Raw genomic sequence first — 17874 nt, forward strand, 5'->3', positions numbered from 1 at the left:
AAAATAAAGAATCTGCTTAAAAGATACCCCCAAGTCTCCTGGTTTTCGCTTCTAAATCTTCTACACTGAGGAAGGAAGAACTTTACAACACTGAGTACTGTGAAACAAAGAAAAAAGGTCATAATATTCCGAACGCAAATAATACGAACGCATATTTCATGATTTAAAGGTCCCATATTGACAAAACTGAAATTTCCTGGCTTTTTCATGATAACAGAGGTCTAGGGGCTATGAAACTACCATATTAGTTTCAAAACAGTCAATCCACAGACAAATGGACACAGCCTGGATAAAGTAGCTGTAGCTTTTCACGAGCCGTTATGACTTCCGTAAAAATGTGATGTCAGAAGAACTACTCAGTCACCGCCTTCAATCACAACCCCGAGCACTGCCCACCGTCAGGTTTTTCAAAGAAGCTACTCCTCAAAGATGCTGCAGTCCCTATAGTTCATAGTTTTACAAGTTTACCTGGGGCGTCAATTGCAACATATGTTCTCGCGTTCTGTGGGCATCTATGCACATTTACCACAAGTACACCTTTTACAGAAAAAGTAACATTGTAAAAGAAATTGTAGCATGTCAACTTACTGTATCAGTAGGAAAGCAATAGTTACATAGCTTACTGCATTCGGTGTTTGTCTGCTAACATTACATTATAAAGCAGTTAAGTGTTTCAATATTTATATATTCTATAACTAGCTTGTAAGACTGAAAAAACTGGAAGATAGCGCAACTCTCTGAGAGAACATAGCAAATTAACATTTGACCTTCTCGCTTGTGCACCATTCGAGATGCAAGTCTCACCTAAGCAATCCTAATCTACATTTTTTACATTCTCCCCCCACTCCTTCTCCCTCATGCAAAGATCATCGGAAATTCACCCAAGAATATATATAGTTTAATGTGAATAATTATCATACAGTATCATCAAACATGTTTGATATCATTTGAAATGTCTCAGTGCGACTGGTACAAAGGTCTCATTCTCAAAGAAGTAAACCAGAAGGTAATAAGGTACTTAAGAGTTTAGAAATAATTCTCATACATAGGAGGTGTGTCTTCCAGGCAAATGGCCTCATGTTCTCAGAAGGTGTTAACTCAATGCAAATTCCCACTGTTAGCAAATGTAAATTCCACAAAAAATGTAAGTTCCATGTAAATTAACTTCTGCCCCTAGTAAGTCTGGGACAGTGATTAAGGTGAATTTCCACTGTCAGAGCTGCCAACTTTCGAGTTTAGCTTAGCGTGAGACTTCTCCAACATGGGGGGTGGGGGAGGGTACTGTCTGCACACGAAGCAAGGTCTCTCGCTCGCTTACGTCTATGCCATGCGCGCGCGCGGTTTGAAGCACAATATCTGTCTCACATGCACGCTCGCTCTAGTTAGATGACGGGATATTTTACCTAATTTGCGGTATAACTATTCGATCACGAGTGGCTTAACAGGTAGATATATAGATAAACTCATCTTTCAGGCATTTGACCGACCGGGTTGACACTTCAGCGTGAGAAATCGGGGGTGTGGCGTGAGAGCGTGAGAATTGGGTCAATTGCGTGAGTCTCACGCTCAATGCGTGAGAGTTGGCAGCCCTGCACTGTGAACTCATGTTTACATTTGAAATGAGGTCTGTCTATCTAATGAAATGCAACTAGAGCTCAGAGCTTTCTGTATCTCAGATCAGCCCGTGAATTTTGAGAGCCGCCAGGACTCTCAGCTTCATGTATTTCCTAATCTCGGGTTTGCATCTCTTCTCTTTATTCCAGAGCAATTGATGTTATTGTATTGATTATATTTAAACTGATTATGAAATTGGCATGATACATTTACCTGACATAATAAATTGTAACATTTGATTATTCTAATTGACTTTGACATTTTCATTCAAGAGTTTAAAAAGAGTAGTCAAACATTCGCTCACACTTAATGATGCACAGATATCATTAAAACCTTTTCATTTATGGAGTCAGATTAGAGTAAATACATGAAAAAATGTATTTCATTTAATCAAATTACTTTGCCATGCTAAAAGATGATAATGCGCAGAGACCTTCACCTGCTGATCGGAAAACTTCCATTGGGCCGATCCAGCCTGACTTTACAGGTAACTAGCTATTAACATACGTATTTTGGAGATTTAAATCGAATTTGACAAAAAAAAGTCTGAGTTTGTTTACAGACAGTTTAAATTAGTGTTAACGTTAAATCTGCATGCAGCTTTGATGTAATGGTTATTATAATACTCTAACAATAACATCGAAAGTAAGGAGGGGGTGGGTTGTCTCCTGTCGCCGCCGATTCGGGGTCTGAGTCCGGCTCGAACATATAAACCCGGATAACATTTCCCTCAGCAATGTCCATCATTACAGGTTTTATTTACCTTACTTGTGAGCATCACCAAGCCACAGCAGGCTACAGCATACATGACCCTAGTTACCTGTGGTTGGCCTGGCCGTGCGTCACTCAGAAAACAACAGGCCAATCAGAAGAGAGACTCATGAATATTAATTAGAAAGGCCAAAATCGACCTGTTCTTACCAGAGCTCCTGAGGAAGGAGCTGAAAAATATATTGGGATGGTTTTTGATACTTATTCCTGCAAATATATATTCCTAAGGACATCAAAACCTAAAATAAAACGTCAGAAAGGTGTACAATATGGGACCTTTAAAGGGGAGCGTGCAAGCCATACGCAATACTTTAGAGTCTGATCACCCTATTGTATAACATAACTGCAAGAAAACAAACAACATATCACATTAAAGAGCAGTAGAATTAGACAGAGCATAAAATATTAATTACAACTTAAGTTTAGGAGGATAAAGGTTTGTGGGAAACTTCTTGTATTACACAATAATTTACGATTTGGGGGGGCAGAATCATGCACTTACCTTATAATGCAATCATCAATAATTTGATCAAATTGAAGTTGTTTTAAAAAATGAATATTTCCAGCCCATAGACGATTTTTCAAAAATAACTGGTTTGATCATCTTAAATGAGTCATATTCTCTATGTTTGAGAGCAATGACTGGATAGCATTACACTGTAGACCAAAATGGGTGGTAAATCATAATAAATATAATGCAAAATAAACAAATAGATATTAAAATTAAAATTTAGTTAGTCCGATTACTTCTCTGGCAGTAACTTGAGTGCATGCTGTTCATTAATCTCATGACCGGCAGCTCAGATAATGTTACACAATAAAATAAAAGACGAAATACATGGTAGGGTATCATGCAAGTCTAAATACACAGTTTTAAATATTTATGTTTATTGTTAAGTTCAAATAAATGAGTTTCATTTTCTTCTCAAAACTGGCATCCGTCCATTGACAATAATGCAGGCAGAAATTTGTTTATGCTACTTGATCCGTGCCGGATGTGATGACACGGGGACTGTGATAAAGGCCTGTTCCAATGTGACATCACATTAGAGCACATTCCTAAACGGCTCAATTTGAGACACTTTCAGAATTATGGGGACAATAAGAAATGGAGTGAATGGATTTTTACCACAATAGGGTAGCTGTGTATACACACTGCAGACACATAAATATGTTCAAAAACAATACAAAAGGGAATTTTGCATAATAAGCCCTCATTTAGGAATTCAAAGATTTATTCCCATGATTTTAAATCAGTTCTCCACAAACTTGCTCACCTCATAGTCTATGAAGCCAGCAGAGTTCTCCAAGTTCAGGGTTCGAGGGTCAGGGGGTGAATCTCTGGTTGCCATGGCGAGGCAGCGTAGTGTATCACGTCCCGAGCCCCACTCTCTTACTGTGCTTAAAAGCTGCTCTCTGAGGTCAGAGGTCAGCGGCACTCGTGCACCACCTCCTACCCGTATCCAGCGGCAACGCTCCAGTACACTCTCTGGTGCCCCCTGAGAAGTCAGGACCAAGAAATAAAATGCATGTAGATTTGTAGATGCTTGGAGAGTCAGGATACATTTCAAGAATCGAGAACCAGTAAATATTCAGAATGGACTATGGGAAGGAAATATGTTATTTTCAACAAAGAATCCTGAAAAAACATATATCATGGTTTCTACAAAAATATTAAATGGCACAACTGTTTTCAACATTTATAATAATAATTATATATATATATATATATATATATATATATATATACGATTTTTAATGTTTTTAAAAGAAGTCTCTTCTGCTCACCAGTGCTGTATTTATTTGATTAAAAATACAAAACAAACCCAGTAATATTGAGAAATATTATTTTAATGTAAAACAACTGTTTTCTTTGTGAATATATAGTAATGTGTAATTTATTCCTGTGATCAAAGCTGAATTTTCAGCATCATTACTCCAGTCTTCAGTGTCACATAATCCTTCAGAAATCATTCTCATCTAATATGATGATTTGATGCTCAAGAAACATTTCTCATTGTTATCAATGTTGAAAACAGTTATTTACTTTTTTATTTCAGGATTCTTTGATGAATAGAAAGTTCAAAAGAACAGCATTTATCTGAAATAGAATCTTTTGTAACATTAAACACTACCGTTCAAAACTTTGGGGTCAGTAAGAATCTTTATTTTATTTTTGGGGGGAAATAAATAAAATAAATCAATACTTTTATCTATCAAGGAGTTAAATTGATCAAAAGTGACAGTAAAGACATTTATAATGTTACAAAAGATTCTATTTCAAATAAATGCTGTTGTTTTTAACTTTCTGTTCATCAAAGAATCCTAAAAAATGGTACACAACTGTTTTCATCATTGATAATAATGAGAAATGTTTCTTGAGCATCAAATCATCATATTAGATGAGAATGATTTCTGAAGGATTATGTGACACTGAAGACTGGAGTAATGATGCTGAAAATTCAGCTTTGATCACAGGAATAAATTACACTTTACAATATATTCACATAGAAAACAGTTTTACATTGAAATAATATTTCACAATATTACTGGGTTTGTTTTGTATTTTTAATCAAATAAATACAGCACTGGTGAGCACAAGTGACTTCTTTTAAAAATCTTACCGACCCCAAACTTTTGAACGGCAGTGTATGTATGTATATGTATATGTATAATATATATATTATATACGATTAATCACATCCAAAATAAAAGTTTGTGTTTACATTATGTAAACACAAACTTTTATTTTGGATTTATATAAATTACAATCTTTACATTCCTAAAGATTACCATCCCTAATTGTGTGCCAATGTGTCATTTTAAAAGACACAAAGACATTTTAAATGTTGGCTGATGAATACCAACTTGTCACATCATCTTTTTTAAACATCTGTTCTTTTTAAAATAACTTTTTCTTTATTAGTCTATTTTGTTAAAAGATTATATGGTTATATATTGAACAAAACATTTCAGTGACTCTCCAACAAAAATGGAAAAAGAAAAAGCTTTAAGGAAGGATGAAAGCCAGACCTTGACAAACATCTTGGCACCTAAAGCAGAGCGAGTGAGTTTGTTTGGAGAGCAGAAAACAGACATGGACTTCCTGTCTCGAGAAAACTCCAGAGTCAGCTCTTTCCTCATTAACTGCTTTATGACCTGAGAGAGAGAGAAATAGACTCGCTACCTTTAGTGACTGTAATTTTCACAAGCAGTAGATCACAAAAACATCCAAGCCAAAAGCCACCAAATAAGCCATTTAACAGATCCACAAAGAATATGTGTATGTATATACTGTATGAATGAATTTGTGTATGCGTATACAGTATATGATATTATACATTAAATGTAAAAATATTTTAAACAGCCTTTTTCTTATTCTATAAATGATGTATATAATTTAATATTATTATTCAAAATATGATATATGTAAATGTGTGTGTATATAATATATATGAATATATATTGAATCATTTAATAAAATTTTTTTTTAAAAACAATTAACTGAAATTATTAACATTTTGAAAGAACCTCTAGTAAATGACACGTTATTTTGTGTGCGTGTGTGTGTGTGTATATATGTGTGTGTGTGTGTGTATGATATATATATATAAATATATATATATATATATATATATATATATATATATATATATATATATCATATTGCTGTTACTGATTGCAGATTCTCTGTGGGCCGACATATTACTATATGAGCACTCACTGAACAGCAGGCAGTTGCTCTTTCAGCAGGTGTGAGGCCCTTCAGGTCTGTGTCGAACACGTTCATCTTCTCCACCAGACAACAGAGTGCCGTCTCAGTCGCTTCTCCCACTTTCTCAAACACCCCTTTACTCTGTGTATTTCCGAGAGATAGAGGAAATACAAAGAAAATTAAGTCTCTACAGCTTTATGATATCATAGAAAGAGTATGTACATGTGCATATGGACCTCATTGTAATCCAGCGAAGAGTCGTTACACAGGGCACAGATAGAGGCCATTTCCACCAGCCCTTCATACTGACTACAGCGTATCGGTACACCGTCCTTATACCTGAAACAGAGAGAAGAGGGTGGAAGGAATTGGAGGAGGAATCCAGGAATTAAGGAGAACATAAGAGAAAATAATGGGTAAAGTGAGAAAGAGATGCGAGTCTAGTGAAAGTCATCATAAGCAAACCACAGGTTAGTTCAGAAGAGATTCCTGTGAGAAGTGTATGTGTACGTGAGTGTAGTTAGATGTGAAATAAACTCACACTTCTCCTTCAGGGGCGTAAGTAGATCCAGTTATTGTAAACTCGTTCAGTAAACACCTCTCACCTGCGACCATGTCCACAATAGACATCTGCACGCAGACAAACACACAAGCACAGCCATTCATGCACGTGCACAAACACACACACACGCGCGACTAGTAAGTTTGATCAGTGGTTTTAAAACATCATTCCATGGTATTAATCTCCTAGCTAACATAGAAATAAAAAAAATCCCACAATGCATTTGTTAGAATCACAGTGGATGCAAGTCTCTCTCACCCTGCAGACAGACATCTGGTTGGTGGTAAGAGTGCCCGTTTTGTCAGAACAGATGACAGAAGTGCAGCCAAGTGTCTCCACAGATGGGAGGGAACGGACTATAGCATTTTTGCGGGCCATGCGGCGCGTACCAAGTGCCAGGCATGTGGTGATGACGGCAGGAAGACCTTTGAGAAAGAATGAAAGACATCAGCGAGTAAGTTACGAGAAATGAGAGAGGAGTGGATAATAGACAGGGGTAAAATTAACAATTATACAATGAGATGAGATATTAAACAATATTTCTATAAATCTTCTCTAAATTTTCCATGAAACAATCAGTTTTATTTAGATTTAAATACTGTATTTTTATACTGCAAGACTTCACCTATGCCTTTAATCAGAGATGGTGTAGTTTTCTGGATTATTTGGAAAACAAGTAGATGAATCCTCTGTTATGCTTGTCACGTAACGTGGTAACAAAGCTCATGAAGACAAGTAATATGTAGGATTACTTTAATAAACAAACTCACAGGATATACTCAGGAGAAAACACCATATACATTGATGATAACGGACAAAGAAACTCAGGCCAAGGACTAAGTACTAAACAGACTGTAAAAAAAGATGGACGACACCCCTTCACTCTCTTCCATTGGTGAAAACTGAAGCCGCCAAAGTCCTAATATGGCGCTGACATCTTGCACAGATTTAGGACCTGATTCATCGCAGTAGTGAGAGAAGTAAAGCTGCGATATCAAGGTCTCGCCCTCACTCCCGCACAAACGGTTATTACATAGCAACTCATTGTGTCCGTGTGAAATAAACCTAATAGATATATAAACATGTAGAAATGAAAGTTGAAGCTATAATCACCTCCCGAAAAAAAGAAAAAAAAACTCTGTTGGTGCCTTGGTGACTACTTTGTTTAGAGAAGCTGTCAATCACAGCTGTCAATCATGACGTCACATTCCCGTTTTTTAAGCATCAAATAACAAACTTTTTTAAAAAAACGAACACTTAAACTTAAATCAGCGTGATAAAAACTACCTAAAATGACAGAAAACATCTTTGAAAAAAATGCATTTGAAGTGTAATTTGATTGTTTAATTTCCATCTCGTCCATTAGACTACATGGGGAGGCAAGCTTTATGACCTATACAGGGACCAACCACCGGGGGGGCAATCGAGACGCTTTGGCTTCAGTTTTCAGCACTTGTGCGGCACGCTTCGTACTAAAGCAAGCGAGGGACTAATGATATAATTAAAACAGGTGGGCTGAATCTAATGCTAAAAAAGAAACAAACTAGAACCAAGCACACATGTTACAATGCTGTCATTTTGGTTGTTTAGTTTCATTTCATTTCATTGTCATTATTATTTATTTTTGCTGTTCATTTTTGTATATGTTGTGCCTGTTTGTTTTGTAGTTAATATAAGTTCAAAATTAAAAAGCTTTATGACAAAAATACTGTATTTTTAATACTCCAAATGGAGTTATTCTCTATATAAGTAAGCACTGATTCTGTATGGAGCCAGATCAGCCTAAAAAATAATACATTTACAAAACAAAATTCATAAATGCGCAGCACAATTCACATTTACAAAACACGACTCGTAAATTCAAAACACAATTCATAAATACACAAGTAAAAGCATAAATATTTCCCCAAATGCACACACAAAAGCATCTTACCTAAATAATTTAAAAATGTTTACACAAATCCATGTATTTATGGATCGTTGAATCTGCATTTGCAAATCATCACACGTGCGTGGACTGCTTTGAATTTGTATGTGGTATTTTTGAGACCTTCCTGACAGGTTAAGATTCATAAATATCTGTTTTTGGAGGATGTTCTTTTTAGCCAATCGCAGTGAGCTTACAAAACAATCCTTTCTGAACAGACTCAAGAAGCTCAACCAGAGGGAGATGAGAGGGTCTGTATCTCTTACCATTAGAGAAAGCGTAATGGCTTGAAAGTGACAACTTACGTTATGAAATTATTCAGTGAAGGAGAGAGTAACAGCATGTGTACTTTAAAAGCATAACATGAAGTCATGAAGAAAATGAACATTTTCTAAAGGTTATGAAACAAATGAGGATTCAGTCACTGCAGGATAAACAATTTAAAGTATGATGCAATTGTTTCCCCTTTAGCCCCATTCATTAAAGTGCATAATATCAGCGTCATATCATATACATACATGCAGTTATAATAGTCATTACAATTTACGTCTTATTATAACTGGTAAAACCTGAAAGCCAAAGAAAGAAAACATCTGTATATTTTTACTTTCTTTAGACAATATACAATATCACTCAATATTACTATTAAATACTATGGTAATGCCGTAAAGGAGTCCTGCCAGGCTGTCGCGACATTCCCTTCTCTGCCTTCCCTTATAAAACAACCTTTTTATCATAGTAAAATCTACATATCGTTCACAAAAAAAGTATTGTTCCACGTAAAACATGTTTAAGAATAGTGTACAGGCTTGTCATCTAGTGGCTTTGATACAGACCCTCTCATTTCCCTTTGGTTGAGCTTCTTGAGTCTGTTTTGTAAGGAGCGTTTTGACTGGTGGATTAAAAGCTCAGCGCGATTGGCTTAACGGAACATCCTCCAAAAAAAGATATTTATGAATCTTAACCTGTCAGGAAGGTCTCAAAAATACCGCACACAAATTCAAAGCAGTCCACGCACGTGTGATGATTTGAAAATGCAGATTCAAAAAACCAAAAACACGTGTAACATCATTCATAAATGTGTGGCGGATATTAATTCAAGAACTTGATATATACATATTTGTGTAAACATTTATTTAAGTAAGATGCCTTTGTGTGAGCATTTGGGGAAATATTTATGCTTTTACGTGTGCATTTATGAATTATGTTTTGAATTTTGTTATCGGATTTTGTAAATGTGAATTGTGCTGCGCATTCATAAATTTAGTTTTGTAAAATTATTATTTTTTAAGGCTGATCTGGCTCCATAATTCTGAACTCTCTGAAACGCCTCGATTATAGTCTTGATTTTCTTCCGAGAACGTACACATCACAATGTTCCTCAATAAATTAAATTCCCACCCTATACACAAAAAAGAAGGGAGCTAGGTGGGTTGAGTTGCATTTGTAGTGTGTTGAAATTTGCAGTTAATGTAAAGGGCGTGACATTCCTGCAACATGCTCAAAGCAGTTGACCAATCACAACACACTGGTCCAGCCGACGAATCAGAGCACAGTTGAAGCTCTTTGGAAGGAAGGGCTTCACAAAGCCAGGAACTAAACAGGAGTCTGTTTCTCAGAAGCATAGTAAGCCTAAGAAACATCGACATCAATGGTCTTTATGATCAACTTAGCCCAGGGCATTACTGACAGATTGGGAAGAGAGGTGCTGTAAATATGTGGAAAATAAGGTGCTTTTTGAACATTCAAGCATGAAAACCTATTCCCCAGTAGACACCAAAAAAGCACAATAGGTCCTCTTTAATAACCAACAAAAAATGCTGATTTATTTTATTAATTTGTCATAACTTAAAATTGAATATATTTTTTTTATTTTATCCTAACATTTTTTTGTTAATTTCTATGTTCAAATTTTGAATCCCAGATTTTCGATGTGCTCTCGACTTCTGGACCCCAACATATAGCTTGATGACAATCGTTCCTGAGCTGATTTCAATAATTTGGCTACAGTAGAGAGAAAGAAAAAGGTTAAGATTTGCAGACCCTCAGGGATGGCGGCTACAGCCAGAGCCACGGCGATCTTAAAGTAGTACACAGCTCCACGCAGCCAGCTGCCTCCGTGCACTGGGTCACTGAAGTGACCGATGTTAATGCCCCACACCGCCACACAGATCACTGTGATCACCTTCAGACAGAGAGAGACAGAAAGAAAGAATGACTCATGCAAAACAGCTACTTCAAACTCAACCTCTGAAACTCGATAATGCTGACAAGCTCTGTTACAGAGTGAATGCTGACTGTTACGTAGCGGATGAGAGGGTCTGTCAATGAAATGTTGCTGTACAAAATACAAATTAACCTGCTTTAATTCTCCTGTAAATGTATTTTAAATGTTCATTTCTTTATCACAGAGGCTTTTTGTAGTGGAATACTAGACATTAGATTAGATTACACTAATTCTGATTGACATTGGGCAAAGTACAAGTACACAGCCAATAAAATGCAGCTATATATTATTCAAATAATGATGTAAGTGTAAATGGTGTGAGGTATAGATAGCAAGAGATCAGTTCAATGCAAATTACAATGAATAAAAATAGAGAGGGTGCAATGTACAGTGATAATGTGGTATAAACGGCAGATGACAATGACAGTGCACATTATTTTGTGTATAAATGGGAAAGTTACAGTGAGTTATTGAATAGTAAAAATGTGCAAAAAGGACTGAAATAGTAAAAATAATAAGGTACAATAAATGAGGTATAAAAATGGAAAATGACAAGTTCTAAAAACACAATGTGCACTGAATTGAAGTATAACAGGAAATAGCAGAATTGTGCAAAATGGCAAGAATATTTTTGAATGTTGTATTTTTGAATCGGTTGGAAGGGTTTGCATTTATAGCTCAGTAGAAAGTAGAAATGAACAAGGTATTTCTACATGCTGCACAGTACATATTAAAGGGGTCATGATGACATGATGAGAAATCAAATTTACCTTAATCTTTTGACATATAAGAGGTCTTTGTACCATTGAAACATTTCATAGTTTAAAACATCCTCCTCATTGTAAACAAAGCATTTATTTAATCAAGTTTCAAAAAAGGCTTGTTTGGATACTGTGACGTCACACGGGCAAATACATTTTCGTATGACTGCCTCCACAGCAAGACATTGACAAACAGTTTTACATCATCGCACCATATAGCCCACTGGCGTTCAGTAACTTAACGGCTGACAATCGCCTACGCCGGATGTGAGTATCGCGTGAAAAGGTAATAGAAACCATTATAATCACTGACGATGTCTACACTAGATACAATATACAGATGCCCGATCACTTTTTGTCATACTCCACGTGATTGAGTCTGCCGACAACAGGACAAATGGAAGAGTAAATGGAAGCGTAAAGGAACATTCGCTTTGATGCGTCCTGTTTAAACAGCTCATTTGCTCATATCTCTAGAGACTTCAGAGGATTGCCAGCATCAAGAACAAGTGGTTGGTTTATTTTTAATGGTATCATAGATCGCGTCGGAGGATTATATGTTTGTCCGGAGCATTTGACTGCAGATTGTTTTGTAAACGGGGCACAGTGCTATGGAGAGTTTGCAAATTTTTTTTTTTTTACCAAAAATAAATAAATAGTAATAAAAAAATATACATACGCATACACTAGTACAAATTAAAATGATAAAACTCACACACCTTTACAACTGGTAAACATACTGTATAGCCTACTTGAAGTATTTTCTCCTCACAAAAGTAAACAGTTTAACAAAAAAGTGCTCTCAATATAATACTGAACAATGTACCAACATAAATAATAATAATAAAATATAATATTTTGGGATTTTTTTTAATAACCTACAGAGAATGTCATCATCAGAGGTTATTTAAGCCAAATTCTAGTCGTGTTTGCCACACGCGTTCACAACCGGTCAAACAAAGATGTTTTCTTTGAACGTTCCCAGCAGGTTATTTTGGAGATTTATTTTATAACCATGTAAACTATTTAAAACGTTGCAGATGATACCAATATGCTACAGAGTTTATTCTAATGCTGAAATGTGTAAATTATTTATAAACAAACTACATTATGCTCAGACACATTCGGTCTCTCTCGCGCACCGTCGAGCGTTCGCCTCGCTTTTGTCCAGTCCGGCGCCTCATAAACACACACACACCAGAGAGAAAACTTTGGTATTGTATATGTATGCACACAAGAAATGTCCATAATGTGCACAGAAAACATAGACAATGCATATAGTTACTCGCCAAACAAATGGAGTGAAGTTCAAATAAAAAAGAGAGAGAACAAAAAAAAGAGTGTCCCACCTTAGAGAGTTGCTCTCCAAACTGGTCTAGTTTCTGCTGCAGAGGGGTTCTCTCTGGATCGGTGGCTGCCATCTCATCTCTGATCTTCCCAATCTCTGTGTGTACACCTGTCGCCACCACCACACCAATCGCTCGCCCCGCCGCAATATTCGTCCCCTACATAAACACATTTAAATAATTATATTTCCAGTATGGAGTAAGATCACCTACAATAGTTATAACAAACTTAGTATTTTAACCAGGTCCCAAAATAAACACTCCTCAAGTGCCAAATTGCCTTTGGCAAATTAATAAAACATAGTTATTGGCCTGCTAGAAAGGAATCGCGACATTATACATGATTTACATTGCAATTTATAGATGATAGTTTAATGTAAATCAAACCAGTACAAATGGTCTACTAAAGAGAATTATCTTTTTACCTGAACTTTTACTTCAGTTGGAAATATAATGTCATAACTGACAATATACTGGCAACATATTTGAATGACACAATGGCAAAATTAATTATTGTTTGTTATAGTAGGAACAAATCTGTATATCTCAAATAAACAAAATAAAGTTTTATAGTGGGCAAGAAAAATGTATGGCTGGTACTTTTATAACACACCCACCAATGGCAGCTGAAGCAAAAAGATCATTTTGTGATATTTAAAGCCATTTCATTTATTGCTTTACTTGATAGAGGCCCCAGGTCACTGTTTATATTCCTGTCCTTACATGGCCAGACATCCATTAGACCAGGGGTTCTAAACTCTGGCCCTTGATGTCAGTTTCCTGCAGTGTCTAGCTCCAAACTTTATTAAACTCACCTGTCTGTAGGTTTCTAGTAATCCTGAAGACTAAACTCTGCAGGAAAGTGGACTCGAGGGCCAGAGTTGGGAACCCCTGCATAAGACTTTCTCAGCAAGAAAAAAGTAATGGAGGCTTTAGCGTATGCGTGTGTGGTTGTGGCGGTGGAGTCTTTGAGGCTGGTACTCTCTGGTCATTATCCATCTAAGAGCTCAAAGCCTGTGTGATGTGATGACTCAGTCCATAGCCATGTGGGAGCAAACAATATGAGTGATGTTTTATTCAACACACAGGCTCGCCACTGTCGGACATAATCCACTACACAAACAACAAAACACATTCACATCTTGCGGCGTTTTATCTAATGCCTAATCATGTCAAGTGACAAAAACAAAACCTGAAATTCATACAGCCACAGGTTGACAGATGACAAACATTATCACTCCAGAAAATCTTACAGAAAAGAGCATGTTTTTCTTATCCTGGTTGACGGCACGGGGGTCAGGCACTGGGTCTGTGTGTTTTATTACGGATACAGACTCCCCTGTCAGGATGGACTGGTCCACTCTCAGGGTAGTAGAGCGTATGGAGGTCAGTCGGATATCTGCTGGGACTTTATCACCAACTGGAGAAAAGTAAGGGCAAAAAAGGAAAAAAGAGGTAATCATGTCATTTTTGTCAAGGATGTAATGCAATAAGAACAATTTAAGATGTGACTAGCATACAAGATGTGAATATTTTACATAAACGCAACCGATGAGAAATCAACACTAATGCTTAGAAAATTTATAAAAACACAAGTTGATGAATAAAAACATGTTTAGTTAAATTTAGCAACAGACAGACCTTAAGATATCACCTTTTCATATTTAATCCTCTTTCCTTGGTATATTATAATATAATTATTATATATTTCCCTTTTTTTTGGTGTCACAGATTGGAAAATGTTGCAATAATAGTTAAAGGTGCTCTAAGCAATGTTGGGTGACGTCACTTCTTGTTGACATTCGAAGTATTGTCAAACAAATCGGAGGCTAGCTAGACCCTCCCTCCTGCTCATCCGCACACTAACCCCCCAAACCCCACCCCCAAATCCTTCTTGTTGGTTATTGGCTCGAACAGTTTGTTATGTTTCGTGATGCGGGTTTAGCCTTGGTTTCCCCATGCTGCCTTGCGCGCAGCGCGATTTTATTCACGCTGCTAGGCAGCCTGGATTCCATGGACCAGATTTTTGCCTCAGCGAGGGGACCAATCACAGAACGGGGAGGGAGCAGCAAGACGATGATGACTCGGTGTTTTTTTCGATAAAAACATGTCTGTAAAGTGTCCATATATACCTTCTACCCTCATGTTTGTCTTGCACAAACGGAAATAGTCGCTGAACGCCATCGTGTACACATAAATCTCTGACCTATCGTCTTCTTCCTCGTCTAATGTCTGTCGCTCTACATACGTCATCTGGTATAATTGAAACGATATGCTATGAGCTACGTACAGGCGCATTTGATAGACATTCGTAGCACCCAATAAACGGCTCTGGGCATTCGTAAACCACGCCTCAAATATGAGAAAATGAACATGTGGTTCCCAGACCCAGGTCTCAATGAGACTAGGTCTGACGTTAGCCAGGCCAGTGCGGGTTAGCCCAATTTGTTTTTGTTGCCGATTGTGGAGCCTGGTGTGTCTGCAGAGCCCGCGTTTTTTACAGTGTGTTCAGGGGACAGGCAGCTAGCGGATAGTGAGGAGATGTTTGCTGTATGTGACAAAAAATGTTTTGCCCTAAAAAAAACACATGACATCGCTTAGAGCACCTTTAATAAGTCAAGAAATATAAGGTAACAGCATTTTTTTTAAACAGCATCAAAAATATATTTGGAATATTTATCTATTATTTAATGGGCTGTGTTGTGTGAAGTATATACAAAACTTGTATATAAAAGGCAGCATTTTTGCAACATTCCAAAAAATGGTCCACTATTTAGGAAAGTTGTTATTCTTGTGATGTTGCCATTTGTCTATCACTAGGCCTAAATACTGGGAATTCAGAAAGAAATGTATTATTATATAATTGTGCTACTGTGTCTGAGATTTAAAGTACAATACTACTTATTAGCCTCATATTTTACAATCTGCTGTATCTTTAGAAACCAATGTCAGTCAAGATACAGATCGACACACAAAAGGACCTTAACCTTATTTTTATTCGTTAGATTCGGGATTCTTAAAATAGACCTTTGAGTGGCAGGCCAAGAAAATTCTGAGACTGGGTCTTAACCCTTTCTGTCAAATCTGATACTAAAGATCCAAAAAAACAGAAATGGCTTCAAATAAAAATACACAGAGTTGGATAAAAAGTCTGAGACCCCTAAAGAAAATTCTCCTATTTTTCTAATTAAGTATTTTTTCCAGTTCAACGTCAAATATACTATCAGCATAATCATTTGAGTGAAAGACTGAACTGAAAGTTCACATTGTCAATGTCAAAAATTTGCTTGTTGACATAATTTTATTCATTTAAAACTGTTTAAAATCCCGGCGACCCTACATTAGATAACAATTTGGAGGATGGATGGATGGATGGATGTTTTTGAATCCCAGATTTTCAATGGGATCTCAGATTTTTGGCTGTCCCTGTGCATGTACATTTATTTAAATGAATAATAGATTTACTTTGAAGTAACCAAATCATAATTACAAATGTAGCTGCAAAGGAGAGCCAAATTAGGTTGATTGCCAATTAGCAACAAGCATCAGCTATAAATGGGGTCAGACAAGTAGGACTTTGATCATGTGAGTTTTCAAAGCAACTGAGTTCCAAAGACATCCCGATTGCAGGTGCTTCAGTTAAACCAAACGAAACACAATTTAATATGTCCAGGGAAATAGTCTGCAAAGATAACATTCGCAAATAAATCTGTGAAAACGCCACTGACGTAAAAGGAACAGTGACAGCAAGTCACAGCTCACCAACAATAATGGTAGGACAGCTATCACAGCACAACTGGCCTAAAGCCCAAGCACATTTAAAGAAATGCAAAAATGTATTTTATCAACACAAACTTTATAAACTTGGAATTGGTGGAAGTGCTTTCGATTAGAAACAATCTGATGAGAAATTTTTCATTAAGTTGGGGGGAACCCAACTTTACCACATAGTCTTGGGCAGAAATCTCACGGGAGTCATTACCTCAGATAATCACTCTGCACGGTTTTTTGGGAAGAATCAAACTAAGCCAAAAATGTATTTGACAATCCTTTGCTTAACTGTGGGAACAGTCTGCTATTTTCTTGAGAAACATCCTTACAACATGTCTGCATTTGTCTGCAGCAGACTGTTCTAGGCGGTTTTGATTGGCTTATACCAACTATCAAAACAGCCATCTCTATTCAGCAATGTCCTATATTTATCTTCAGACATTTCCTTTGAGAGTGGACCTCTTTTTTTCTTCTTCCGGAAACACTGCCACCATTTTATTTTTGACAACTCCAGCCTCGTGAGAAACTAATTAGTTGCAGACAAATTATAAAATGCAACTAGGACATAAATTAAATACATCAGTGTACAGATGTCCAAACTACACAAACCATTAAGAAAATCATTTAGATACCATGAAATCATTAAATGCATTTAATAATAATAAAAAAAGAGATCTAAAAAAAATCTAATTGTCATTCTTACCAGCCACCTCCACAATGTCTCCAGGCACAATGTCCCTGGCTTTGACCCTCTGTACACTCTTCCTGTCCTGTCTGTACACCTTCCCCATCTCTGGCTCATACTGTTTAAGGGCTTCGATGGCATTTTCTGCATTACGCTCCTACAACGCACAGAAACATACACACAGACAGTGAGACGTAATTTCTACTACAACAGAAAGGGATATCTGCTTTATCCACAGGCTTAAAATAATTTAAGTTACATTATATTAATGTGTTTTAAAACTTATTTCACAGGCTATACCTGCCACACTCCTACAATGGCATTGGCAATAAGAATGAGCAGGATGACAAATGGCTCTACGAAGGCTGTGATGGTTCCTTCACCTTCCTCAAACCAGGCCAGAGTCTGTAAGAGAGAGAATGTGATGCAAAATTTGGTCAGTGCAAACGTTTGTCAAAGCTTTGGTAACAATATAATGTAAATGTTTTTAATTTT

General features: G+C 36.7%; 1 protein-coding gene across 3 annotated transcripts in view; it reads right to left on the bottom strand.

Annotated features, from left to right (window-relative positions):
• The window catches only part of LOC143753777 (sarcoplasmic/endoplasmic reticulum calcium ATPase 2), a 45737-nt gene that overhangs the window by 24986 nt on the left and 2877 nt on the right, over positions 1-17874 (bottom strand). For all 3 annotated transcript variants that reach the window (XM_077246495.1, XM_077246492.1, XM_077246493.1), the window contains 11 exons: positions 17680-17784; positions 17398-17536; positions 14177-14343; positions 12927-13082; positions 10633-10774; positions 6921-7087; positions 6642-6730; positions 6337-6439; positions 6110-6241; positions 5419-5544; positions 3663-3884 (listed from right to left, as the gene is read on the bottom strand). In XM_077246495.1, coding sequence (XP_077102610.1) covers positions 3663-3884; positions 5419-5544; positions 6110-6241; positions 6337-6439; positions 6642-6730; positions 6921-7087; positions 10633-10774; positions 12927-13082; positions 14177-14343; positions 17398-17536; positions 17680-17784 — 1548 coding nt within the window. The remainder of the gene's footprint in view (positions 1-3662; positions 3885-5418; positions 5545-6109; positions 6242-6336; positions 6440-6641; positions 6731-6920; positions 7088-10632; positions 10775-12926; positions 13083-14176; positions 14344-17397; positions 17537-17679; positions 17785-17874) is intronic.

The sequence above is a fragment of the Siphateles boraxobius genome, unplaced genomic scaffold, assembly GCF_051911475.1.
Source record: "Siphateles boraxobius isolate OS27281-9 unplaced genomic scaffold, OSU_SipBor_1 29, whole genome shotgun sequence".
NCBI lineage: Eukaryota > Metazoa > Chordata > Actinopteri > Cypriniformes > Leuciscidae > Siphateles > Siphateles boraxobius.